At 49.7% G+C, this 27,728-nt stretch overlaps 1 protein-coding gene and 1 pseudogene across 3 annotated transcripts; one reads left to right on the top strand and one right to left on the bottom strand.

Moving 5' to 3' along the window:
* On the bottom strand, nucleotides 1–27,543 carry Bcl7c (BAF chromatin remodeling complex subunit BCL7C). Of its 3 annotated transcripts, none has more exons than XM_036176985.1 (6): nucleotides 27,210–27,534; nucleotides 26,662–26,740; nucleotides 26,201–26,312; nucleotides 25,954–26,115; nucleotides 24,452–24,537; nucleotides 1–1,413 (listed from the first exon to the last, which is right to left on the bottom strand). In XM_036176985.1, exons 1-6 carry the CDS (start codon nucleotides 27,299–27,301, stop codon nucleotides 1,216–1,218), a joined length of 729 nt encoding a protein of 242 aa, XP_036032878.1. In that variant the 5' UTR covers nucleotides 27,302–27,534; the 3' UTR covers nucleotides 1–1,215. The 3 variants fall into 3 exon arrangements, with proteins under 3 accessions (XP_036032878.1, XP_036032880.1, XP_036032879.1); XM_036176987.1 differs by lacking the exon at nucleotides 1–1,413 and adding an exon at nucleotides 23,691–23,888 and having other exon boundaries at nucleotides 27,210–27,543; XM_036176986.1 differs by lacking the exon at nucleotides 1–1,413 and adding an exon at nucleotides 23,691–23,888 and having other exon boundaries at nucleotides 25,954–26,118.
* On the top strand, nucleotides 1,434–18,033 carry LOC118586875 (annotated as a pseudogene).
* Nucleotides 27,544–27,728: the final 185 nt, after the last annotated feature.

Genomic DNA, 27,728 nt, shown 5'->3' on the forward strand with positions numbered 1-27,728 from the left:
TAGTGAGACAAAAAAATAAATAAATAAAAAATATTAAAAAATTTTAAAGTCCTATATAGTTTTCCGCTGAGAAAAATGGATGTTCCTTAAATGACTGTTTTCACAAGTCACGGCTTCAGCCCCGGCAGCATATCCAGCACAAGAAGTGGTATGCTAGCAGGAACTGTGGGCTCAGGCAGGTGGCTGGTTCTGCCACAGGCAGGCTGCGTGACCTAGGGCAAGCTCTTCAACCTCTTGGCTATTTAGCTTCCAGATCTGTAAAATGTAAAAGTAACAGGATCTATGACATAGGAATAGCGTACTAAATAATTCCCACAAATTGCAGTATGTAGTTAATAAGCCCTCAAAAGTGGGAGACATTCCCTGGCAGGCAGGCCCAACACATTGTTAAGTCAGGAGGCAAGAGGTTGATGAAAGCCCTTGGAACCACTCAAATGGCCCATTTGCCATGGGTTCCTCAAAATGGGTAGTCTCTCCAGGTAGGTTTGGCAGGCTCGGGGCTGGACTACAAGTCTCCATCCATTCCTGGATTGGGTCCTACAGCAGGAGGCGGAGCCTGACCTGAAGGGTCATTAGACCATGTGTGCCCCTCGCTTGACAGGCAAGGTTGGCATGTGTCTTCTCCAGCCAAAGGTTAACTGGCAGGCCTAGTGTCCAAAGGCCCGTGGAGGGGGGTGGCTGCCAGGTGTTTGTTGGAGTGGTATCTCTACACACGGGCATACTCCTACACAAGCATGAACTATGATGCCAATCACAGACTCCGCAAGGGAGCACCTAGGACCTGCTGCCCAATGCTTCAGACACTGCTCGCTGCCCACCAGGGCAGATCCTGTGGTTCCGAGGGTCGAAGGTGCCTCCCTGGGGCCCATGCCTGGCCTTTGGTGGGTAGCTGCCCTGGTGCATGAAGAGGTGGCCAAGTCGGCCCAGCATCTGTTCTTCTGTATATTCAAGTTGCTTCTAGGCATCACCCCGCAGCGTCCTCAGACGCTCCTTGTCTGTGACCTGCCCCAGGCACCACAGTTTTGGACCCACAACAAGCAAGATGGATCCATGATTTAGGGTCAGGGACAAGTGGAGAGCTGGCTGCCTACCTCCAAGCACACACAGCAGGCGTCCAGCTCCGAAGCTCTCTCCACCCTCACATGGTGCGAGTCGGCGACTGGGTCTTGGGGCAGCTAAAGAAGACCTAAGGGCCTCGCCTCGTTGGGTGGCCGCTCACCTCCCCTTCCCCTGTGGTATCGTCCTGGGTGCCCTCTGGGCCTTGCTCCCACCTCCCGGAGCTCTGGTGTCTGGCACCGGGGGAGTGGAGCGTGCGTTTGTCCGGAGGCCTCTCCTGGGAAGAAGCCTCCTGAGGGGCTCCGTTTTCAAGCCTTTCTCTTGGTGGGTTCTCCTGGTCATTCTCACTCCAGAATCCTGCAAGGAGAAAAGAAAACATGGAGCACTTCTCCACCTACACCAAGTCGGAAGGACAACAGGAGTCCTAACAAGGACAGCGTGCAGAGAATACCACAAGCTGCTAGATTCCGTGTTTCCTTGTGTGTGCATGTTCGTGTGTGCAGGCACATGAGGAGGCCAAAGGGGACCCTTGGGTGTCTTCCTCAATCACACTACACGTTATTGTTTGAAACAGGATCTCTCGCTGAACCTGGTGCTCACAGACTGACTGGCCTTGGCTGGCAGTTCGGTAAGTCTGACCGTTCCATTGTCTCCCTGCCTCCTCAGCACTGATAGTACACATTGACACCACCAGTCCGGCTTTATTTTATTTTTTCAGAGCTGAGGACCGAACCCAGGGCCTTGCCCTTGCTAGGCAAGCGCGCTCTACCACTGGGCTAAATCTCCAACTCCCAGTCCAGCTTAAAAAAAAAAAAAAAGAGCTAGGCATGGTGGTGCACATCTGTAATCTAAAAAAAAAAGCACTGACTGCTCTTCCAGAGGACCCGGGTTCAATTCTTAGCACCCACATAGCAGCTCACCGCTGTCTATAACTCCAGTTCCAGGGACCCAACATCCTCACCCAGACATACGTGAAGGCAAAACACCAATGCACATAAAAAATAAATAAAAAGTGTAACACACTCCCAGCCTCTTCCTGACTGGCTTAGGAAACAAGGTGGCTAGGAAGGAGAAATGATGCATCTACAGACCTATCTTTCCTGCTTTTTTCTCCTAAAGAGATCCTATTTACACTCTGCCTATTTCCCAAGGTTCCAAGTTTTGCTAGGGGACCTATGTGGTCTCAGAAAAATAGACGGTTAAGTGATTAACTCTGTAACAGGGTTGAGGGCTCAGGAAAAGGCTGATTAATGGACCCCCCCCCACCAAACAACAAGCCAACACTGACATATATATATATATATTTTAGACAGGGTTTCTCTGTGTAGCTTTGTGCCTTTCCTGGAACTCACTTTGTAGCCCAGGCTAGCCTTGAACTCACAGAGATCCGCCTGGCTCTGCCTCCCAAGTGCTGGGATTAAAGGAGTGTACCGCCACCACTGCCCAGCAACACTGACACCCTTAACACAGGCAGTCCTGGGGGAGCCAGCTAAGTTGCTCACTTTCCAGGACATGGACGGGAGCTGCCGACTTACAGAAAGTGCTCCTTGCCCCTGAGCCTCGGGGTGAGGCTGCTCTTGGTCCTGCCGTGATAGAATAATGTCTGCAAATCTGTTCAACCCCAGCTGTCAGGGACTGAATGGAACCTTCCCTCAGACTCACAGGTTGAAGTCCTAACTCCTAGTATTTCAGAAAATGGCCACATTTTGATATAGGGTCTTTAATAATTGATAACTGAATTAGAAAGTCATTAGAGTCAGCTCTAATCCCACATGATTGCTGAGGAAATTTGGATACAGAGCATGTCCAGGAAGACCATGTGAACACATGGAGAACATGACTAAGGAGAGAGGCCTCTGAAGAGACCAGCCTGCTAAGACCTTTTCTTAGACATCTAGTCCTCAGAACTGTGAAAGGCACTTCAGACCTGGAAGCCCTCTGAGGCCTGTGAGTCGGCACTGTGAACTCCAATGGTAGCAGACTTAGCCGGCTGGCCTCTACACTCTCCTGATGGAAGGTTGAGTATGCCATGAAGGCCATGGAAAGCAGTACAGCTATGAGGAGCAGATGTAAAGAGAGTTGTCTTGAGGTAGAAAAGCTAGTCCTTTCTAAACTACATGGAGAAGGCCCCAACACATGACTTTTACTGTTAACCAACATGTTGGAATCTTATATAGTACAGGTTTGTTGGCAGATATCCATTCATTAGCAGACATAACAAGAGAAGATACTGCCAACTTTTGGTTTAACTTTGGCTGTAAGAATCCTCTAGAACATCTCACAGACAGAACAGCCAGCATATACACGCGTGTACACACTACAGTGTTCTTAGACCTTTGGACAAATCCCATGTTGGAGGCCTTACTGTGTGAATGATGGTGCACAGCCCTGTATGGCTGACCCCTCTAGTATTTCATACGGTTACTGGGGCTGTGCCATCGGCAAAGCCAGGCAAGCTGCAAAAACAGCATAGAAGGGCTTCAGATGAAAGAAACAACCTGCTGTGATGCAGTTCAAGAATAACTGACATCATGTGATAGGGTTAAAGATCAAGCTCTTGAACTAGCACTCAGCTGGGTTGGTGATTGAACTAAAGGAAAGTTGTGGGATATTGTATCACACTGTGTGAAGATGTGTTGCTGTTTTATCTTGCCCGCCTAAGGTACCTGATTGGTTTAATAGAGCTGAACAGCCAATAGCTGGGCAGGAGAGAAGAGGCGGGACTTCCGGGCAGCGATAGGAACTCTAGGATGAAAAGAGGCAGAGACGCCACGGAGACACTAAGGAAGTCAGATGTACGTACATATGGAGAGGTAAAGAGCCACGTGGCAGGATGTAGATTAATAGATACAAGTTAATTAAGTTATAAGAGCTAGTTGGGAACAAGGCTAAATGTTTATAAAGGCCAAGCTTTCATAATTAGTAAAAAGTCTCTGGAGCTGGTGGTCCCAAAGAAAGTCTGACAACAAAGAAAGACATAAATTGTTTCTAAAGATATAAGGAAGGAGGCAGAGAAACGTGTTGAGGAATCTCTGACAGAAGACAAAGGAGATAATATGGAACATTTCAAAATCTCCTACTCTGTGACAGCCCCACACAACTGTTTTGCACCATGGATTGTACATACCCACTGACCAGTTTTCATCCAACATTAGTCTGATAACCACAAAAGCAACTGTCTGCCATGGAGGCCATTAACTGAGGGGCTTTGTCCTCACAGTCCTAGCAGAGAGACAGGGACCCCACTGGGGATAACAAAACTGTCCTGAGCCTCTTGCCTGGGTTGAAAGAACTCATCTCCTATTCTGGCTACTAAGAAGCAATAAAAATGAGGAAAAAAAAGAAAAGTCAAGGCCAGAGAGATGGCTCAGTGGGTAAAGGTGCTTGCCACCAAGCCTAAGGACCTGAGTTCAATCCCTGGGACCCACACAGCAGATGGAGAGAACCACCTCCCATAAGTTGTCCTCTGATCTTCATACAACGGTGTGGTAAACACATACAAATACTGTAATTTTAAAAAGAAAAATCGGGCTGGAGAGATGGCTCAGGGGTTAAGAGCACCGGCTGCTCTTCCAGAGGTCCTGAGTTCAATTCCCAGCAACCACATGGTGGCTCACAACCACCTGTAATGAGAACTGATGCCCTCTTCTGGCCTGCAGGGACACACGCAGGCAGAACATTGTACACATAATAAATAAATAAATCTTTTTAGAAAAAGAAAAATCAACAGACTGTAGTGGTTGGTTTTTGTTGTTGTGACAAAATCCCTGAGAGAAATAAAAGAAGAAAGGTTTAGCCGGGTGGTGGCAGTGGCGGTGGTGGTGGTGGTGGTGGTGGTGGTGGTGGCGCACACCTTTAGTCCCAGCACTCAGGAGGCAGAGGCAGATCTCTGATTTCGAGGCCGTCTGGTCTATAGAGCTAATTCCAGGACAGCCAGGGCTACACAGAGAAACACTGTCTCAAAAAACGAGGAGGAGGAGAAGGAACATTTATTCTGTCTCAGTCTCAGAGGTTCCTGTCCACGGTCAACTCAACTGTCATTACTGTTTCTGGACTTGTCTTAAGGCAGAGTGACGTGGAAGGGCATGAAGGAACAGACCTGCTACCCTCATCTCATGGTGGGCAGGAAACAGAGAAAAGACAGCGTTTGACAGTCAGGGACCCAGGCCTCCAGCTGGACCCCTCCCAAGCCTCTCCTGAGCAGCACAGCATCTCCTGGGCCAGGTTTGACCACACAGCCTGGACAGTTCACATGTCAAGGACAAAGGCTGTGGTGCACAGTGAACACTGCTATAGTTTGGTTGTAAACTGTCCCTCACAGCACACGGTTTAAGCACCTGCTTCCCAGCCAGTGGCACTGTTTTGGGAGGCTATGGATCCTTTGGGACATGAGGTCTGGCTGGCTAACACAGGCCTCCAAAGACAGGTCTTCAAGGCCTCCAGTTCTGTCTGGCTCTGCTTTCTTGATCCACGGAGACACGAAAAGCCTCTGCTGCCATCAGCTTGGCCACACTCCCCACCAGGCCAGACTGAAGCTGGGAGCTGAAACAACGCCCGCCCATGAGCTGCTTCTGCCGGGTGCTGTTTCAGCACCCAGGAAAGCGGCAAGAGACCAAGTCAGTCTCAGGATGACAAAGGGAGACCATCATAAAAAGGGACTGGGGCGGCGCTGCAGAGACGGTTAAGAATGTTTACTGTTCTTCCAGAGGACCTGGGTTTGGTTCCCCTGCACCTACATAGTGGCTCACAACTGCCTGCAACTCTAATTCCAAGGGACCCAAGGCCCTCTTCTGGCCGCCAAAGGCACTAGGCACACACATGAAGACAAAAAGTTCACATACATAAAATGAAATACATGAATATTTTTTTTAAAGAGAGAGAGAGCACTGGAAAGACAGCTCAGCAGTTAACACTGGCTGCATCAGGCCGTGGTGGTGCACACTGTTAATCCCAGCACTTGGGAGACAGAAGCAGATATCACAGTGAGTTTGAAGCCAGCCTAGTCTACAAAGCGAGTTCCAGGACAGCCGAGACTGTTACACACAGAAACCCTGTCTCGAAAAACAAAAACAAAAACAAAAACAAACAAACAAAACAACAACAACAAAGCCACTGGCCACTACTGAGTTCTAATCCCAGCACCCACATAGTCACTCACAACCATCTGGAATGCTGACTCCAGGGAACCTGGCACCTTCTTCTCGTCTCCACAGGCACCAGGCAAGAAAGTGGTGCACGGATGGACATACATGCAGGCACAACAGCCATATACATAAAATTAAATTATAATTTTAAAAACTCTTGAATTGGTGACATACCTTCAATCTCAGCACTGGGAGGCAGAGGCAGGAGGATCTCTATGAGTTCAAGTCCAGCCTGGTCTAGAGGCAAGCACCATCATCTGCACAGACACTGAGTCTCAGCTGGCCGGGTCATAAGTGCAGCCTGGACTGCGGCCTGGGCTTGCTTGGGAGCCTTGTCACACTCTGGTCCCTGTGGGCAACTCCACTGTTAATCTCCAGCCTGTTGTTTCTGATGTACAAATAGGCCTCCAAGCATCAGGCCTTTTTGGGGGTGGTAAATGTGAGGTTCAGCTTGATGTTTACATCGGAGAACACGTTTACAAATCTTTTTTTTTTTTTTTTTTTGGTTTTTTGAGACAGGGTTTCTCTGTGTAGCTTTGCACCTTTTCTGGAGCTCACGTGGTAGCCCAGGTTGGCCTTGAACTCACGGAGATCCGCCTGGCTCTGCCTCCCGAGTGCTGGGATTAAAGGCGTGCGCCACCATCGCCCGGCATGTTTACAAATCTTAAACTGCCTAATCCACAAAACTCTCCACTGGGGTATGAGCCCTGGAATTTGGGGGGGACACATGTTCTTCCCTGGTTGCCAAGGGTAGCCTTTTTTTTTTTTTTTTTTTTGTGGATATATTCTGTATGGAGAAAAGGCCAGGATGCTGGCTGGCTTCATACCAAACACCAAGTGCCATATTGGTTTGCTCCAAGAAAGATGTAGCTACAATCAGGGTCATCACCTGATAGTCTATAGTCATCTTCAATCACTCTCCAGAATCCCAATCATTTCTGTCCGGGCCAGACTGATAGAGGTGCCACTGCGCTTACATTAATCTCTGTTTTCCTCAGGGACATGGTCGTTCATGGGTCTTCTAGAGAGAATCTTCCAAGCCTTTTATTCAACCCTCCCCTGCTCCCATATTGGCCCTCAGTCTGTGGGCCACAGGGCCTCTGTAGGGATTCAGTTTATAACTTTTCCAAGTTCTTCTAGTACCTTCTTTAAGATCATGGGCACAACCAGATGGTCACCGAGTATGACATTAAGTGCGTCGGCAGAGGGCGCTGGAGGAACATTGCAAGAGGAAGGCGCTGGCTGTTGTCTGGTTCTGTCCCGCTGAGCTTTCCTTTCTCTTGTCTCTGGTTGCAGTTTTTCTGGGCCAGTCGATGGGGACATCCTGGGGGGTCCTCTGCCCTACGTGGACGTCTGGAACAGAGAGCCCCAGAGATGCTGCAGCTTCCTTACCATGCTTCCTCTTCCAACATCCAAAATCCAGACCGTATACTGCATTTGCGAGCACAGGTTTCTGATGCTTGGACATCTTTGCACACACACTACACCTTGACCTTGATGCTGCTTCCTCCATGCAGAACGGTGGCACAGTAGTCTTTCCCCAGAGCCTGGTTTCTATAGCAACTGTCTTAGAAGCACTGGACTACCTGTGTGTCTGGCAGCTCCTTCCAGTCCTGCACTCTCACTGAGTATGTGTGGTCAGTGCTTGAGTCCTGTACTGACATGTCTTTCCAAAGTGTCTGATCCCTTCCAGCAGGGCTGGGAAAGACACGCACGCATTCCCCAAGCGGATCACATGGGGAATGTCAGTCTAGTTTTGCTAGAGTCCCAGCAAAGCTCTCCAGTGCTGGCCCTTGTCAAGCACACTTGCCACGGTCCTTGGTTCCAGGACCAAGGCTTCACCCGACACTAAAGATGCCAGGCTCTTGGGACATTCCATTGTTGAGGCACATGAGTGACTTACCTGTCACATTCTTTCAAGTGACTCTTAGCCTTGGTAAGGACTCTTCCTTAACATTCGGCTTTAGAGACAGTGGTCAATCCTGTTTTCTGTAACTTATGTATTCTTTAGAATTATTTTGGTTCTTTCCAGCCCAGCCCCTACATTTAAATCATTTATTAATAAGTCTTTTGTTTGTTTGAGACAAGATCTCAAAATTACAGCCAAGATTGGCCTTGAACCTGTGATCTTCCTGCCTCAGCCTTCCAAGTCCCGAGATTACAAGTGTGTGGCATGACACCCCAAAATAATTCTGTGTGCTAAACTGTCCTATTGTAGTTCTGATTCTTGACTGTCTTAGGGTTTCTATTGCTGTGAAGAGACATCATGACCACGGCAACTTTTATAAAGGAAAACAGTTAATTGGGGTGGCTCACTTACAGTTCAGAGGTTCAGTCCATTATCATCATGACAGGGAGCATGGCGACTTGTGGGCAGATGTGGTACTGGAGTAACTGAGAGTCCTACATCTTGCAGGCAACAGGAAGTCAACTGAGACACTGGGCAATATCCCGAGCATAGGAAACCTCAAAGTCTGCCCCCACAGTGACACACTTCCTCCAACAAGGCCATACCCACTCCAACAAAGCCATGCCTCCTAAGAGTGCCACTCTGTATGAGATTATGGGGGCCAATTACACGCAAGTTACCACACTGATTGAATCCTGAGTATTCTAACTGGTACTGGCAATGGCCACAAGAAACAGACCTGGGAAGAAGACCTAGGGGATCGGTTTGGTCACCCTGGGCTTGCTGAATTCTTTGCCAATAGAAAGTGAAGTGCTGATATGCCAAAGGATGACAGCTGGTCAAGCTGGGACCTCCATGACCTCCAAGTCCCAGCTGGAGCTCGGAATTTTGCCTGTGATGAAGGATATTGTGTTAGCGAGATTATCCCAGACTGTCCAGGTGGACCCCATAAACCCAAGGATCTCTGAAATCAGAGAATTAATTCTGGTTGGGAACAGAGGACATATGACTTCGGAAAGGCAAATTCAAATGGTGAAGAAGCCATAAGCCAAGGAGTGTAGGGAGCCTACACAAGCCAGAAAGAGCAGAGACACAGATTTCCCCTTGTGGCCTCCAGAGAGGAACACACAGACATGACCACACCACAGAGACCAGTGGTGGACATCTGACTTACAAAACTATAACATGGGCTGAAGAGATGGTTCAGAGGTTAAGGGCACTGGTTGTTCTTCCAGAGGTCCTGAGTTCAATTCCCAGCAACGACATGATGGTTTACAATCATCTGTAATGAAATCTGGTGCCCTCTTCTGGCCTGCAGGGATGCAGGCAGAACACTGTATATGTAGTAAATAAATGAATATTTAAAAAAAAATAACTATAACATAATATATCTTTTTTTATTTGTTTGAGACAAGAACTTGTGATCCTCCAATCTCACTGACCAGAGTGAGTGTTGTGACTGATTACAAGCAATGGGCACTAGCAGCCATCAGTGTCTTAAGCCACTAAATGTATGACAACTTATTACATCAATACAAAATAAGATAACTAGAAAAGATGTTTGTTTGCTTTGTTTTTGAGACAAGGTTTCTTTGTGTAGCCCTGGAACTCACTCTGTAGACCAGGGTAGCCTCGAACTCAGAGATCCACTTGCCTCTCCCTCCCAAGAGCTGGGATTAAAGGCGGCACCACCACCCAGCTCTCTTTCTCATAGCCTCTATTTTACCTTCCTTTTCTTCAGCTTCCAGGTCTCACTTTTAAAAATGTCTTAGATATTATTTTACATATATGACTGTTTCCCCTATATGTATGTATAAGCACCACATGTGCTCTGTACATGCAAAAATATCTGATTGCTGGGCGTTGGTTGCACACACCTTTAATCCCAGCACTAGAGAGGTAGAGCCAGGTGGATCTCTGTGAGTTTGAGGCCATCCTGATCTACACAGCAAGCAGGATCCAGGACAGGCACCAAAGTTACACAGAGAAACCCTGTCTTGAAAAAAAAAAAATCTCTGATAATGCCCAGGAACCTGCACACTAAGTAGGAACCATTGTTCCTGTCATATTTACATCCCCAAGTTCAAAAGTGGCCACGTTCTTTCTCCAGATTCCATGACGCATGATGCTCTAGAACCCAGAGGAAGAATGTTCCTCTAAGCCTACCTTATGACCCACATTCATAAGAGTCCCCTCTTCACAAAGACCCTTGAGTTCATATTTTGAATTTGAAGGAAAAAACCTGAGATTTGGAGATAGAACTCAACTGGTCAAGTTCTTGCCTAGCGTGCACGAAACCTTGGGTTTGACCCTCAGAAGTACTTCATTAAACAGCAGCATAAATACTGGCACTTAGGAAATTGAAATAGGAAGATCAAAAGTTCGGTGTCATCTTCAGCTACATAGTGAATTTGAGGATACCCTGGGCTACATGAAATCCTATCTCAAGAAAAAAAAAAGAAAGGAAGGAAGGAAAAAAGGAAGAAGGAAGGAAGGAAGGAAGGAAGCTGGGTGGTGGTGGCCTTTAATCCCAGCACTCGGGAGGCAGAGGCAGGAGGATCTCTGTGAGTTCAAGGCCAGCCTGGGCTACAGAGAGAGTTCCAGGAAAGGCGCAAAGCTACACAGAGAAACACTGTCTGAGAAAGAGAGAAAGAGAGAGAGAAAGAGAGAAAGAGAGAGAGAGAGAGGGAGGAAATAAGAAAAGCTGCTTTTGTTAGAATGTTGGGAGATGGTTTGCAGATTCAAACCTGGAGCCATCCAGAGTGCGGGACTTGCTGGGAAACAGTGCCCATCACTACCCACTTCACGTTTGCAGCTTCCAAATCCAGGAGGTCCCAGGGAGCTCTCAGAACAGGGGACTCTTGGGTGGCCTCCAGGCTCCCTGGTGGAAGCACTAGCTCTATTGCCAAGGTAATTCCCCTCACTGTTCTAAAACTCGATTTACTTGTCTGTAAAATGGAGATCATCTGTCCTTGCTGGATATTGCAAAGAAAAAACTGTAATGGACTCAGCATCAGACTGCCATGTAGTACCCCGGGGGCTGGTTCTAGATGAGGACAGCAGTTAACTCATCCTTAGAGAGGAAGAACTGTGCAGGATAAAGGTCCTGGGGAGCAGACTCAAGTCTTGGGGTGCTCTAACTCCTCTCTGGGAAGGGTCATCTTTAACTCCACTTCTCAAGCATCTACAGACTGCCTCAGAGGACCCAGCATACAGGGAACCCTAAAATACTGCCCCAAGGACAGGGGAAAAAATGACCTGCCGGTCTTCAAACTTGGAGTTAAAGAATGCAGTCTCAGGCTGGAGAGATGGCTCAGAGCACTGTCTACTCTTCCAGAGGTCCTGAGTTCAATTCCCAGCAACCACATGGTGGCTCACAACCATCTGTAACGAGATCTGGCGCCCTCTTCTGACATGCAGGCAGAATACGGTATACATAATAAATAAATAAGTCTTTAAAAAAAAAAAAAGCAGTCTCCAGTCTGCCTCCATGATTCACTAAGTACAGTGAATTAACTTCTCCGTCTCAGCTTCCCATCTGCAAAATGAAAACAATACTACTTACCTGATGAAGTTCAAATGATTTGTGAGATTCTAATGTGCACAGTGCTCACGTGTGCACACGCGATGCTCAGACGGTAGCTAGTTCTCTCTCTCTCTCTCTACACACACACACACACACACACACACACACACACACACACACACACACGTGTAAGCCTAGGGCTGACCATCTTCACTAGGGTTGCAGGTATAGACCATCACACCCAGTTCTATGTGGTACTAGGGATCACATCCAGGGCTCTGGACACGCTGGGCAAGCAGTCTGTCAGCTGAAGTACATCTCTAGTGCTTTTTGGAGATTTCAAGTTTTCTAATAATTGATTTATGTACATTGGTTGTGAGGTGTCAGATCCCCTGGAAATGGAGTTACAAACAGTTGTAAGCTGCCACGTGGGTGCTGAGAACCAAACCCAGGCCCTCTGGAAGAGTAACCAGTGCTCTCAGCCTCTAAGCCATCTCTCTGGCACTGAGGTTTAAAGATTTTTAAAGTGTGTGTGTGTGTGTGTGTGTGTGTGTGTGTGTGTGTGTGAATGTGTGTGTGTGTATGTGTGAGAGAGAGAGAGAGCATGTGTGTGTGTGTGTGTGTGAGAGAGAGAGAGAGAGAGAGAGACAGACAGACAGACAGACAGACAGACAGACAGAGACTAGATAACAGTAGCTACTATTATGGGTGTCATTCACAAGCAGAGTGCTTGCTCGCATAGCTTGAGAAGTGGAGGTCCTGGGTTCCATCCTCAGCATTGAGGGTGGAGGGCAGCTAATTCAGGGGATGTAGCTCAGCTGGCCCTGGGTTCCATCTCCAGCAGCACATGAAACCAGGTGTCATGAGACACTCCTGCAATTCCATCACTTGGAAGGAGGGAGGGAGATCAGGAGTTAAGGACAGCGGAAAGACCCTGTGAGAAGGAAGCGATGAAGGGAGTGGGAGAAGGGAGTGGAGGAGGGAAGCAGCTGACCTAGCCTCCAGAGCAGCAGTGCTGGGAACCCAGGGCTGTGGTTCCAACCTCTGCCTCAGTCCACTGGGCAAGGAGTGAGAAACCATTCCACTTTCCAAACTAACTTCCTCAGCCCCTCTTCCTTGACTACAGAAGGGGTGTTAGGAGATCAAGCTGGTGAACTGAAAACACCAGCTGTCCTCATCCATCACAGCCCGGAAAACTAGAGCCCAGAAGGGACTCAGATGCTGCCCAGGGTCATGGTGATGGTTTAAGGAGCCGCTACTGGGCAGCCTAATCTGCACCAGCCGTGCTGTGGGGAAACCAAGGCCAGATTGCTCTGCAGGAGTGGCTGCCTCACCCTTGGCTCCGGCAGCTAGGCCACACCTGTCTGTGTTTTCTGGTTTCACAAAGGCTGAGCAGGAGGCAGGAGCCAGTCCCTCCCTCTACAGGCTCAGCCCCTCCAAGGCAAGGCGGTTGATGGTTGCTGAATCTACGTGTACCTGCTTCTTCCCAAGCTCTTGAAATACATGAAAACCTCAGCCATGCTCATTACAGATTTTACAACACATTTGACTTTGCCACTGCATCTCCTAAACACCCTCGAGTGTGCAAAACCACTGCAAGAAATTCAAATACAGCAGTAAACGTAATGATGCTGAAAACAGTGAGGAACTGGAATCCCAGAGCTGTGGGAGGCGAGGTCAGGAGGATGGTGAGTCCAGAGCAGCCTGTGCTACACAGCAAGAACCTGCCTCACAACAACAACCGAGTCACAGATCCTCAGACCTGGAACGTGACTCACAGTATTCCTGAAAAAATTCATGCAGGTGACCACAAACTTGAGGAAAAGATCATTGGCTTATTGTGTCCACATTTTCTTGGGGTAAGTAAGATCTAGACAGGCAATGTGACTTGTCCAAAATGACAATAAGCACAAGTCAGTTTGAATCTAGGAATGACCTCATCCCTGTCCTGCATCTCCATCCTATACCACTCAGGTCTGTTCTATCGACAGGAAGACAGGCCCGGCACACATGACAACCTGAATGAAAATCCACAGGCAAGTCTGAAGGGACAGAAAGGTTATTGTACTGTGTCCACCTGTTCTGTGGAGTCTTAGGGGTCACCAGCCAGGTAGCACCCCTGACTGCACAGCCTTACAGACACCCCCCCCCCCCCCCCCGCTAACTGATGACAGGCTTCTGCCAGTTAAAGAGTGTATGTTTTAAGAACAAGTGAGCACGTGATGAAGAACCACTGAAGCCATGATGAGATGGATTGCCCTCGCCTAACACTCCGAAGATCACCTGATCTCTACAGAGGGTCTCAGAGAGGACAGAGGCAGATGCAATAGTAACAGCTTGAGCATGCATATGTAGAGAGGGAGGGACTGGCACATATCTGAGGCCTAAAACTTGCTATGTAGCCAAGAATGCCCCCACCCCCGCCTGGTTTGCATGATGCTGGGGATTGAACCCAGGACTTCATGCATGCTAGGCAAGCGCTCTATCAGCTGAGCTACATCTCTAACCCTGACATCGTGTTGCAAATGTAACTTGAAAACAAGTAGGACTTCACCAGTGAAGATGTGCTCAGTCTTGTCCATTTATCCTTAACACATGTATCACCTACATTTTCCTTTGATGAAAAGGACTGTCACACACACTCTGCCCTGGAAGGACAGATGTGGCCTTCTACTGACAGAGGAAGGAAGAGATGCAACAACGTGGGAAGAAGTGGCATGCTCAGGATCTGACTTAGAAGGTCAAGGAACCTTCAGGTAGGAGGTAAGGTGACCCCGAGGCCTGAAAGGTAAGTGTTTGCTAGAATGAGAGGGGATTGGAAGAGCTTTCCAGCCAAAGGTGCAGAGGTGCTAAGTGACATAAGCCCAGGAAGCTTTAATGTTTTGTGTTGTTTTTTTTTTTAATCTTTTTTTCTGAGATGGTGTTTCACACACCCCATGCTGGCCTCAAACTCACTGTATAGCTGAGGATGACCCTGAACACCTGACTTTTCTATTAAGATTATAGCTCAGCTTCAATGTTAAAAGTCAGGTAGAGTTGCTGGGCGGTGGTAGCTCACGTGTTTAATCTCAGCACTCAGGAGCCAGAGGCAGGTGGATCTCTGTGAGTTCAAGGCCAGCCTGGTCTATATAGCTAGTTCCAGGAGAGCCAGGGTTACACAGAAAAACTCTGTCTCAAAAACACAAATAAAACAAAAGATAGAACATTCCAGGGAGAGGGGCAGGAGCCACGTGGATAGGTCCTGTCTGCCACGCTGAAGAATTTGGTAGGTGAGCTCTATAGGAAAAGACAAGAGTGAAGTGGCAGCCTGTGTCTCAGTGGCTGGAGGACAGTGGGCTGTTACTAGAACTAAGTGAGGGGTGCGGCAGATGGGCCAGCAGCCTGTGGCCACACAAGAGCCAACACTAGAAGAGGAAGAATTAAGTCCAAACTTCATCCACATAGGAGTAGCCAGTATCCCTAAGCTCCCAGTGATAAGCACTCTGGGAGGCACACTCAATGTTTCAGAATTTCCATTTTCAAGGGCAGCCAGGAGTCCAGTCTTTGAAATGTTGTCAACCCTGACAAGATTATGTAAACCAAGCAAATGATGTCCATAGGCCCAAAGTCGAAGCACTCTTAGTATTGCTTGGGGAACTTTCAAAATTCAAGTCCAAAGGGCGCCATGAAGGTTTCAATGCAGGGTAGTGGTAGACCACTTTGGGGTTTAATAAAAATTGATTAGGCTGGCAAGATGGCTTAGTAAAGAAAGCACCCACCTCTAAGCCACCACTTCTCAACCTATGGGTCGTAACTCCTTTAGGGGTCGAACAACCCTTTTACAGGGGTCACCTAAAATCATCAGAAAACACAGATATTCATAGTGATTCATAACAGTAGTAAAATTACAATTATGAAAATAATGTTATGGTTGGGGTCACCACAACATGAGGAACTGCGTTAAGGGGTGGCAGCATTAGGAAGGCTGAGCCACTGCTCTAAGCCGAAGGACCTGAGTTCTATCCCCAGGACCTCTCTAGTGGAAGGACACTCCCGAAGTTGTCCTTAGACCTCCACTTGCACACACACACACACACACACACACACACACACACACACATATACACACACATACACACACATTCACACACACACATACACAGACACACAGACACACAGACACACAGACACACACACACACACAGACACTACTAAATGTAGGTGATGGTGCTTGCCACCAAACCTGAGTTCTGTCCCACATCCCATGGGGTGGCAGGAGAAAACCAACCCCTTCAAGCTGTCCTCTGACCTCCACTGGGGTGGGCAGCACATGTGCATGTGAGCTTACATGCACAAGAAATAAATGTAAAAGAAGATCAAACATTAATACAATTTCCTGAAGTCCCCCAGTCCGAGTGCTAGATCACATGCTCGCCCTGGCCGTGAGGCTGTCCCCACACGAACTCACTTCCCATGGTCTCTTCTCCTCCCTTTGGTTCGCCAACACTGACCTTGCTGCAGGTGCCTCCTAGCTCAGGGCTTTCACACTGGTCATTCCCTGCAATGCTCTTCACACAGACCTTCCCATGCTTTACAGACTCATCGCTTCAAGGTTTTCTTCAAACACTGCCCCAGCAGTGCCTCTTCTGACCTCTCTATTTAAATATGCAACCACTTCTTTCTCCTATCTTTCTTTTCTGCAGAATTTTTCCAAAGTACCATCACAAGCCCCACAATGCTCCAGTCAGCATCAAGCAGCATACGACCATTTACCACAAGCCTGTACCACTGGGGGGGACATTATATATGTGGTGGTATTGTGTTCCCCAAAATATTGTGCACCCTAATAAACTTATCTGGGGTCAGAGAACAGAACAGCCACTAGATACAGAGGCTAGAAAATGGTGGCACTCACACCTTTAATCCTAGCATTCCAGAGGCAGAAATCCCTCTAGATCTCTGTGAGTTCAAGGCCACATTAGAAACAGCCAGGCATGGTGACACACGCCTTTAATCCCAGGGAGTGATGGCAGAAAGCAGAAAGGTATATAAGGCGTGAAGACCAGAAACTAGAAGCTTTTAGCTGGTTAAGCTTTTAGGCTTCTAGCAGCAGTTCAGCTGAGATTCATTTGGATGAGGACTAAGAGGCTTCCAGTCTGAGGAAACAGGATCAGCTGAGGAACTGGCAAGGTGAGGTAGCTGTGGCTTGTTCTGTTCCTCTGATCATCCAGCGTTCACCCCAATACCTGGTTCAAGTTTGATTTTATTAATAAGACCCTTTAAGATTCCTGCTACAATTATAGTTTTCTCACTTTGTGTTCACGTACTCTACAATGTCACACAGCAATGAAAAAGCCCAACATGCATTGGTCCAGACATCTCCTCTTCCTCATGGGACTCTGACTGTCTTTCTGACTTCCTACCAGGGGCCCTGCTACCACGCCCCCCCCCACACACACACAGACTCGCTGAAGGCAAGATTCTTTTCTTTTTTGTTAGTGTTATATCCCCAGAGCCCAGAACGGTATCCAGCAAACAGGAAGTACATCATAACTCCATGTCACCAATTCAGAGAGAATTCATCGGCCCTCATGGGGCATCAGACTGATGCTGAGTCTCAGGCTGACTATACCATTGTAAGGTCCCCAGAGCCAGGGGAGGTCCCACCATGGAAGGACAAAGAGGCAAGATGATACCATACTGGGAAGTCAAGGTCTGAAAGACAAGAGGAACCTCACAGGCGAGGGGAGAGGAAGGGGTCGTGGCACAGCAGACAGCGGAAGGGAAGCCTCAGAGGTGAGACCAGGATGCAGGGCGCCTGGAGAAGTATTGAAGGCGTGCAGCAGCAGAGGCCACATCCTGCAAAAGGAGCCAGACAAGAAGGCTTAGCGGGGTGGCACCAAGGACAGATGTGGGCTTGTGAAGGGCTGACCACTGCATAGCGGAAGACCCCAGGTCAAAGGGGAAAGAAGGAGGCAAGAAACTGTCAGGAAGCTGTTGCAGCATTTTTCTTGGCACTTGGAGAAAGCAGAGCAAGGCTGGGGACATGGCTCAGCAGTAGAGTATGTGCTTAGCATGCACAAAGCCCTAGTTCAGCCCTCAGCGCTGCAGGAAACCATGCATGGTGGTGCACGCCTGTAACCCAAGCACTGGGAAGCTGGAGGTGGGAGACTTGAGGTCTGCATCCTAGACCACTGTGATGGCTGTGTCTGCTAACTCGACTACAACTGGAATTAACAAAACCCACACAGGGACACCTGTGACAGAGTCTTCTTCATGGGCTCCTTTGAAGTGGGAAGACCTACCCCAAATCCAGGTCTCACCTTCTGCTGGCAGCCTACATGGAGGACACCAAAGAAGGCAGCTTTTGCTTCTCGCCCTCACTGGCCCTGGCAAGTTCATGCCTGCGCTGGTATTAGAGGCAACGTCTTTGGGATTCCAGCTTACGCTGACGGCCAGTGGAGACATCCAGCTTCATGGGTGGCCAACTACTGGATTCTTGGACTTTTCTGTCAGGAGACAGCCATTGTTGGACTAGCCAGACCACACCCTGGAAGCTACGGTAATAAATTCCCTTCATACAGATTTGTCCATTCAGTAAGTTCTATTCCTCCAGAGAACCCTGACTAATACAGGTTGTGGAACCAGGAGCAGCTGGCTCTACAGCAACAGAAGTGTAAGGATAAATTTTGTTTGTTTGTTTGTTTGTGTTCTTTCGAGACAGGGTTTCTCTGTGTATCTCTGGCTGTCTTAGAACTCACTCTGTAGCCCAGGCTGGCCTCGAACTCACAGAGATCCAGGTGGATCTCTCTGCCTCAGAAGTACTGGGATTAAAGGTGTGTACCACCACTGCCCGGCAAGGATGAATTTTTTTTTTTTTTCCCAGAGCTGAGGACCGAACCCAGGGCCTTGAGCTTGCTAGGCAAGCACTCTACCACTGAGCTAAATCCCCAACCCCAAGGATGAATTCTTTAAGTATCTGGAACAAGCTTTCCAATTTGCTGAGTTACTGAACCTCTCCTAGAAGCATGGAGAGCAGTTAAAAACCCAATTATGAACTCTCTGACAAACGTATCGGGACAAATACATTGGATTATCCTGATTCACCTAACTGTGAAGAGAAGGAATTTAATGATTCTATATATAAAACTTTGAGGGGGGCGCGGGGATACACGCCTTTAATCCAAACACTCAGGGGGCAGAGTCAGGTGTTTCTCTGTGAGTTCGAGGCCAGCCTGGTCCAGAGAGCGAGATCCAGGACAGGCACCAAAACTACACAGAGAAACCCTGTCTCAAAAAAAAAAAAAAAAAACCTTTGAGAATTTGGTGGAAAATATTGATGCTGGTTGGTTGTTCCTAGAATCTCTAGATAAACTAACAAAGGAAAAGAATGAGCTCCATGATAAAACTGACCAACTTCTCAGGATACTGTGCTGAAGGAAAACCGTGAACTCAGTGATAAACTGACCGTCTCCAGATGCCCATAAACAGCTAAAGGTTTCTAAGTGTGCCCTGGAAGGGAATCTTCTCTCCAACAGCCACAGAGCTTAAGTTACAGAAAAACACAACAAAGCCCTCATTGTAAGATCAGCTGAATTTCAACGGCAATCCAAGTCCAGGCCTCGGAAGGTGTCAGCAGTCAAAGTAAGGACATCAGTTGGTAAAGAATGGGACCGTATAACTTGGATGGAGATATGTGACAGGACCCCACTGAGTCTGAAAACACTGAACCTTCAGATTCTCAAGGGTTTATCTCATGTGAGGAAGAAGTTTATCTACCCTCAGCAAAAGATGCATCCCCACCCCAACTCCCTTCTGGAAACACTGCCTTTTCTGCCTTTGCCTGAGGAAATCAATTCTTCACTGTCAGCTAAACCAGCCATGACTTTCCCTGAAAGAAATGCCAGGCAAGAGATTACTAATGTCTCCCAGGGGCCACCAATAGTTGCTCTAGACCTATAACCAGACTTAAGGCCAGGCAGGCTCCTTGATGGGAGACAGAAATGTCGTCCATGGGGAGGTGTGCTATGCTACTAAGGAGCTTGATGAGTCTGCTAGTTCAGTCAAGCACAAGTCTGGGGACTAAGTGTGGGAGTGGACTATAAGGGTGTGGGATATTAGTGGAAGGAACATAAAACTGGATTTCAGGGGTGAGTAGGTGTAGAAATGGCTTAGGAGTTAAAGCACTGACTGCTCTTCCAGAGGACCCAGAATCCACACGGCAGCTTACAACTGTAACTCATTCATGTGATACACAGATATACACACACACACACACACCATATATGTATATATGGTGTGTATGTGTGTGTGTGTATATATATATATATATATATGTGTGTGTGTGTGTGTGTGTGTGTGTGTGTGTATACACACACACATATATAGGCAAAGCAAAACACCAATATACATAAAATAAATTTTAAAAACTGGATCAGTCTGGGAGGCAGAGGCAGGTGGATCTCTGTGAGTTTGAGGCCAGCCTGGGCTACAGAGTGAGTTCCAGGAAAGGCGCAAAGCTACACAGAGAAACCCTGTCTCAAGAAAAAAAAAAAAAAAAACAAACAAAAAAAAAACTAGATCAGGCTGACTTTATTGATATAGGACTTCTGAGTGGAGATTCTAGGTTTAATATGGAAGCTTGCACAGTTACAAAAGGCATTGAAGGCACACACCTTTAATCCCAGCACTCAGGAGGCAGAGGTGGGTAGATCACTTGAATTTGGGGCCAGTCTAGCCTCCAGAGTGAGTTCCAGGACAGCCAGGGCTACACAGAGAAACACTGTCTCAAGAAACAAAACAAAACAAGGTGTTTTGGTAGTTTAAATGAGGATGGCTTCCATGGTCTCATATATTTGAATGCTTAGCCCCTGTTGTAAACTGTCTGAGAAGGATTAGGAGGTGTGGCCTTGTTGGAGGAGATGTGTCACTGGGGGTGGGCTTGGAGGTTTCAGAACCTAAGTCAGGCCAGCATGTCATATTCTATCCCTCTCTGCGCTCCCCCACCTGCCTGTGGATAAGGATGTAGTAGCTCTCAGCTACTTCTCCAGCACCATGTTCCCTGCCATGATGATAATGGACTCACCCTCTGAAACCATAAGCAAGACTCCAATTAAACGTTCCCTTTTCTAAGAGCTGCTTTGGTCACGGTGTCCCTTCACAGCAATGGAACAGTGTCTAAATTACCTTCACTTATATTCACTCTATCAATTCTCTTCCTCTAGAGAACCCTGACTAAAGCTACATAAGAGGATGGAGACTCAGGACATGCCGGCTCAGGCCTGGGGACTGGGGATGGAGACACAGATGGGCACAGGCAATGGAAAGGAAGGGAAGATAAGGAAATGAAACTGGGACCCACAGGACAGCTCAGGGGTTGTGTCACCATTCGGCCACTGAGTCTGCAAGCCAAGAACAGAATTTGGAGGAAGGGAATTAACTTGGGAATAGGTGTGAGGCAGGAAGATAGAATGTTCATAAAGAAAAAGAGCACCCAGGTGCCATGGGCCAGTGGTTAGTGGGGAAGAAGGGGGAGCCTGCAGGTGAGAGTCCCCACAAGAGTGCACTTGGGGAGGGACGGGAAGGCACAGCACATATGCAGCAGAACGTGATAAGAAAAGGAGCAGGCCCACGGACCAAGACAGGGCTGGGGGTGCTGGCCACAGAGAAAGTAGCCAATAGGCTTGGGACAGTAGCCAAGGCCCGTGACCAGGAGAGGAACAGGGAAGACTGACCTTGAATCTTTTAAGGCTACTCAGAAATGGATACCTGCTACAGGGCCAGAACCTGCCCAGCTTCAATGATGGGCAGGTCCCTGGTACCTGCCCTGCACCGTGGGTACATCCTTATCTGTAACGTGGGATGCCGAGGAAAAGCTGTCACTTGTTAGCTCTTACTGTGCACTGAGTCAAGGGCTCTCTCCCCATGGATTTCCTCATTTAATCCCCAGAACAGTTTCACCAGGCTCACATTATTATTGTCCCCATTTTACAGATCACAAAACAAAGCAGATGAGAACAAAGAAGCACATCACACTGAGAACGACAGCAGGAGCTGGACAGACGGCTCAGTAGTCAAGCGCCTGCTGCTCTCGCGGAGGACTCAGGCTCCCGGCACCCACACGGTGGCTCCCAGTTGTCTGTAACTTCAGCTCCTGGGATTTGACACCTCTGGCTTCCAAGGACTCATGTGCACATATCCACATGTAGGCACACACACACACACACACACACACACACACACACACACGCATGCACGCGCACACACACACACCTCTACACATAATTAAAAATAATAATTTTTAAACACAGGGCTCTTCCAGAGGACCCAGGTTCCATTCCCAGTACCCACATACCATCTAAAATCTGTAACTCAGTTTCAAGGGATCTGTCACCCTCTTCTGGTCACCTCAGGCACTGAACACACATGGTGATAGGTATACTTCCAGGCAAAACACTCATACACATAAAATTGAAAATAAGAAACTGAATGCAGACGGTGAAATTCAAACCCAGAACTTGAACTTGAACTTGAACTTGTGGCCTCAACATCATGCTGCTAAGCCATCCAAGGCACTTTACAGTTTACAGAGCATTCACTTCACTGTGTCACTGAGGGGAATAATGAGATGACACACACCCAGAAAACTGCTGAGGTTACCACGAGGTCATACTGACTATTGGCCCTCCAGAGCTGTCCATACCCTACGCCCCAGCACATGAGCATGTCACTTTACATGACAACAGATTTTCAGATGGCCTGAGTTCCAAGATGGGGGGTGACCCTGTATGCCTAGGAAGCCCCTGTGAGCAGCAGGAGAGCCGGGGAAAGGGTGCCATGGTACAAGCAGAGAGGTAGAGAGATTAGCTGGGGTTGAGGAGAAGACAAGCCACAGACTGAATCCATTCCTGAGTCCACGTAGCTTCTAGAAGCTGGAAAAGCCAAGAAAACAGATTTTCCCTGACAGCCTACGCCAGGCGCCCGGCCTGCAGGCACCTTGACTCTGGCCCAGTGACACCAAGTTTGGACTCCGACCTTTAGAACGATGGCATTGTGACTCTTTCGTTCATTTGTTCCCACAATAGGAGTACCTGTAAGCACATCCCTGCAGTGACCTTCCTAGCCAGCCTGACCCCACTTCTGCCACAGCAGACACTCTGACATTTTAAATAGCTCTTCCCCAAACCTCAACCTCTCCTTTTGTTAAAAGCTAACACAGGGCTACCCAAACCTGACCTGCTTCTCTGACTAGTATGAGGAATGCTTGTATGGTTGAAGTTTCTCACTGGGCACTGGCCAGGGGTGGGGGTGGGGCAGGGTTAGCACAGGGGCGAGGCCCAGTTATTAGTGTATTAGTCCAGTAAACAAACAAGTCAGAGAGTAGAAACAGCCTGCCTAGAGCCACATGGACAGTGACAGAGGACCTCACAATCCTCCTGCCTCAGCCTCCTGGGTACTGGGATCACAGGCCACCATGCCCAGCCCCATTTGTTTACTCATTCATTCATGGCTTACTGTGGTCCCAGTGTTAAGCTAGGCACAGCTGGGAACCTAGTTCTGTCCTGGAGATGCCTACAGCCTAAAAGACAGAAATCCAGACTCGTGGTCCCCAAACGGCCTGACAAATACTAAGACAAAGGGAAGGAAGCAGAGAGGACTGTGGGAACTCAAAGGAGACGATGTTGATGGAGCCTGGAATCAGGGAAGGCATCTAGGAGGAGGTGGCAATTGTGTAGGCGATGGGAGGACTCAGCCCAGAAGTGTGGGCCTAGAGCCCTGCATGGAAGGGGTGTTCAGCTAGAGACACGGTGTGCCACTTCCTGGGGGCAGGGAAGGAGTCGGGTCCTTCCAGGCCTCTCTACCCGTCTGGGCCTGTGTTCCTGTGAGTGAAATGGGAGCTGTAATATCTGCTGGGTCCCGAGGAGGGTCAAAGTCGGTGAAGAAGGGCAGGGCGGGAGTGAAGGGAGGCGAGGTCCTGGCTCAAGCCCTCATGGCTCATCTAATCATGGTGAGCATGAGCCAAAACTGTCTCCAAAGACCCTCCCCAGCCTTGACAGGGAAATCACATGACACAAAATTACAAAAGGGTCTTTATTTATAAAAAGCCAAAGGGGCCCTTGGAGCGACAGGACAGGAGGCAGGCAGCTTCTCAGGGGTCAGGGGCATTTGGACAGATGCGCTTGAGTGGGGGGGCGCCCTCCGAGTCCTCTGGGTCACCCTGGGCTGCCTCAGGGACAGGTGGTACTGGCTCAAAGACAGGGTAAGCTTCAGGGGCCTGAAGAGGAAGGGCGGACAGGTGTGAGCTCCACTCTACCCCAGGAGTATAGATAGTCTCCTAGCCTTTTCCACTCTCTTCCCCTGGGGACCTAGAGTCTGGCGCAGGACCAAGTGACCAACAACAATGGCAATGCTGTTTGGGGGAAAGAATGTGATTTTTCGGGAAAGTGAATCAAGGTAGTCCTTGTAGGGAGGCATGGCAACGTCTTACGCTAACCTGACAGCTCAGGAAGTGTGTCTGTGTGATGCAGGCCCAGGCTCTCGTGCACACTGAGGAAGAGAAGCAGCACCCAGCTGCAGCCTGAGCCTAGGTTTTTGTTTTTTATCCTTAGAGGAACACCAAGATCATTTCAGGCTTCCAATGCTCTTAAATCAGCCGTGATCCAGCCCTCAGGACGGTGTCTCTAAAACAATCCTCTTCACCCAAGAGTCCAACCTCACCTAAGCCTTTTGGTGGGTTCTAGGTCCACATCTCCCTCCTGGACCCTAGAATGCAATCTCCCTCTGCCCCCAAAGCCCCATTTCCCACAAGGCCAGAGTCCAGCCTCTGGCCTCTCTCACCTCAGCTTCCAGTAATTCTGGAACAGGCTCCTCCTTGGTCAGCTTCGGGGGGTCCTCAGTACCGCCTGCGGGTGTGCCCCCTGGGTCTGGAATGCCAAATGAACAGGTACCTCCTGAGCAGCCACTCTGTGCCAGGAGAACAGGCCGGGGGCAAAAGAAACAGGCACCGACCACACAAGACAACACTGTGGGAACCACAGGAGGGCACCAAGATGCCAAGGGAGGGAGATTCACGTTGGATTGTGTTAGTAGGGAGTGAGCCAGGAGACAAACTAAGGTAGAGCAGAATTTAGGCAGAGGGAAATATATGCTTAGTGACCAGAGATTCTATGTTGCACTAAATCCAAACCCTGCCCTTAGGTAAGCTATTTCTCTGAGTCTCGGGTAAACCACCAGAGACTGCCATGAGGACCAAGTGAAGCAATATCTTGGAAGCCCTTAGCACACAGTAGGTGCTCAGTAAGTGCTAGCTAGCATTTTCATCCACTCATTCATTCCTTTTTGTGGTATCAGAAATGGGCACAGGGCCTCAGGCATGTCAGACAAGCACTCTACCACTGAGCACTGAGCTGCATCCCCTGTCCTACCATTAACAAAAGTATCTGGAACAATCTGGACACGGTCCTGAGGCCCACCCATGTCTTGGTGTTCTTGGCTGGGGGTTGGGGAGGCAACAATTTCAGCGGCCACAGTGTGTGGAGGCCCCAGTGGCCAAGTAAAGACTCGAAGGCCATGAAGAGCCACTGAAGGAGATGAAGCGGGACAGTCATCACTTGGGATCTGTGCTTGAGGAAAGGCTGTTCTGCAGCTGTGTGAAGGCCACCGGGGACGGGAGGCGAGGCCAGAGCAGGTACAAGTGAGAACCGAGAAGGTAGGGCCAGAGGCACAGAAAGCAGCCACACTTGGGAAGTAGTACTGACCAGACAGGGGACCGACTATATGAAGGCAGAAGAGCTGAAGGGGGCTCAGGCCCAAGGTGTTGGCTCACTGGCTCTGTAAGTCTGACCATCTTTCTCTGGATGACAGGCTCCTCGTGTATAAAGAGGAATCATAATAGGATCATAAAGCGACAGTAGAGATTGAATGAGAAAACAAAAAACAAACGCTGACGTGCTCAGAACACTCCGCAGGGAAGGGCACTCTGCTGCTAGTAACCACTCTGATTATCAGAATTATTTACTCCCCAAACAGGTATTTACTGAACATCTATTGTGTATCCCACAGTATGAATGAACAAGATCAGTACGGCTGACGTGAGATGCTAACAGGAAAAGACAATAAGCAAGCAAAAACAAATCTGCATAAACATTTCAGATGGTGATATGCTACCTATAAATCTAGGAAGCAGAGGATTGAGACAGCAGCTGGATGTAATTTCTGCCGGGGTCAGGGAAGGTTCTCCCCCAGGGGCAGGACGGGGAGAGAGGACAGGACACTGATACAAGTACAAGCTGGGGTCAACTTTGGAGAAGAGAGGGCTCCTGAGAGCCACCTGGTCCTACCTCTCTCTTGGCCCAGTTGTGGGGGCTGAGTATCCTCCGTAATCGCTTCCGGGGGTCCAGTAGGCGATCCAGGACGGCTGGGCTGGGGTGTCCCCCCAGGGCTGGGCTCAGTGCCCTTTTGCAGTGAACCTTCTGAATGGAAACTCTGGTTGCTGCTCTCATCTGCTGAAGCAAGAGCCAAGCTGGTCGGCCTGGGGGCCTCTGGTAGCTTCTCTCCCTCCCTCCCCATTCCAGGATCTGTACATACCATTGAGATCCAGCAGGATGAGGGGGCCACCCGCTCTGGGACTGGTGCCCCTGCCTCGCCTCTCCCGGCCGCCTCGGGATCTCTCTGCCCCGCCTCCTGCCCGCCGCCTCTCCTGAGTGAGAATGGGTAAGGTCAGAGCCAGTGGTCTGCTGAGCACGTACAAATCCCCTCAATACAAATAAGGAGACCTGGGCTCAGAGAAACAAGAGGTGTAGTCTCAGGTTGTGGAGGCTGAGTTTTAGGTCTTGAATTCAGAGAAGGGAGGGGGGCATGTGAGGTGTGTGTGTGTGTGTGTGTGTGTGTGTGTGTGTGTGTGTGTGTGTGTGTGTGCTAATAATCGTTACCATCTGCCTGAGCTCCACACTGGAGTCTGAAGCCGACTGAAGGTGGAGGCCAAGGGAGGGAGGGAACTGCCTGAGGTTGCCCAGATGCAAGGCTTGCTGGGGGTTGGGCTTGCTCACCTCCTCCTGGGGATCCACCACAGGCACCCACTTGAAGATTCGAAGGGAAGTGTCACCCACAGTCACCCAGCGCTTCTCCCTGTGGGAGGGCAGGAGACTGGTCAGGGAGACCCAAGGGTGAGCCCCACAGAGCAGGGGGTCGGGGAGATGTGCTAGGGTAAGGGAAGCTTCGCTAACGGGGCACAGAACCAGAAAGAGCCCCTGCAAAGCCTAGGGCACAGACGGATATAAGTTGGAGCTGCGGTTTTGCAGACACCTGGGGCACTCAGCAGGGTGCCACCAAGGCCTGGCCAGGGACTCTGGCAATGAAGACCCGGGGCCGAGCTTGCAAGAGTGTCAAAGCTTCAGGGGGCGGGGCATAGATGAGCTCCCGCTCTGGGAAAGCACCACTCCGGACCACGCTTTGTAGACCTCTGGGAATTGCCAGGGAAAGGGGAGCCCAGTCGATTCAGAGCACAGCTGGTGGGCGGGGGCAGCTGGCCAGGAAAGGGCGGACGCGTTAGGAGGAGGTGGCTTGGCTGTGTCCCTGGCCCAGGGGCAGCGCTCACCATCTCCGGACCTTCTCGATGGTCGCCATCACCTTCTTGATGTCATCTTTGGCCCGGCTCCGGGTCTCGGCCCGCACGGTCCGGCCGGCCATGCTGGCGGGGGGCCTGGGGCCGGGACAGAGCCCGTGGTGGGACGGCCTGCGGTCCGGCGATCTCAGGCTGCGCGCCAGGCCCCGGCGCCGCTCTTTCGGCCTGCCGTCCCTCCGGGAGTTGGCCGCGCCCTCCCTCGCTCCCCAACGCCTCCGCGCGTCCCCGCCTGGCTTCCTGCGACCGCGCCCCGCCCCGGCCCGTCCCCGGAGCGGCCCGGGCGGCGCGGGCGGCTAGAGCCCCGGCCTGGAAGCCCGGCCAGCCCCGCCCCGGCCCGGGCCCGCCCCTCGGGGCGCACGGACGCACAGCGCCCTCTGCCCGCCGCGGAGAGGGAGAGCTGGGGGGCAGCTGTGCGGCTGGACGCGCGCGGCCCGAGCGAGGCGGTGCGTTCGGGCCACGTGGGCACAGGGGTGCGCGAGAGGGACTGTCCTG

Source organism: Onychomys torridus, chromosome 1 (assembly GCF_903995425.1).
Source record: "Onychomys torridus chromosome 1, mOncTor1.1, whole genome shotgun sequence".
NCBI classification, from domain to species: domain Eukaryota; kingdom Metazoa; phylum Chordata; class Mammalia; order Rodentia; family Cricetidae; genus Onychomys; species Onychomys torridus.

Excerpts from the sequence above, each read along its gene's own strand:
- Bcl7c (XM_036176985.1), bottom strand. The coding sequence starts at position 27,301 with ATGGCCGGCCGGACCGTGCGGGCCGAGACCCGGAGCCGGGCCAAAGAT. Across the intron at positions 26,313-26,661 it reads TGGTGGATCCCCAGGAGGAG|GAGAGGCGGCGGGCAGGAGG; the intron begins GTGAGCAAGCCC and ends ATTCTCACTCAG. Across the intron at positions 26,116-26,200 it reads CATCCTGCTGGATCTCAATG|ATGAGAGCAGCAACCAGAGT; the intron begins GTATGTACAGAT and ends TTGCTTCAGCAG.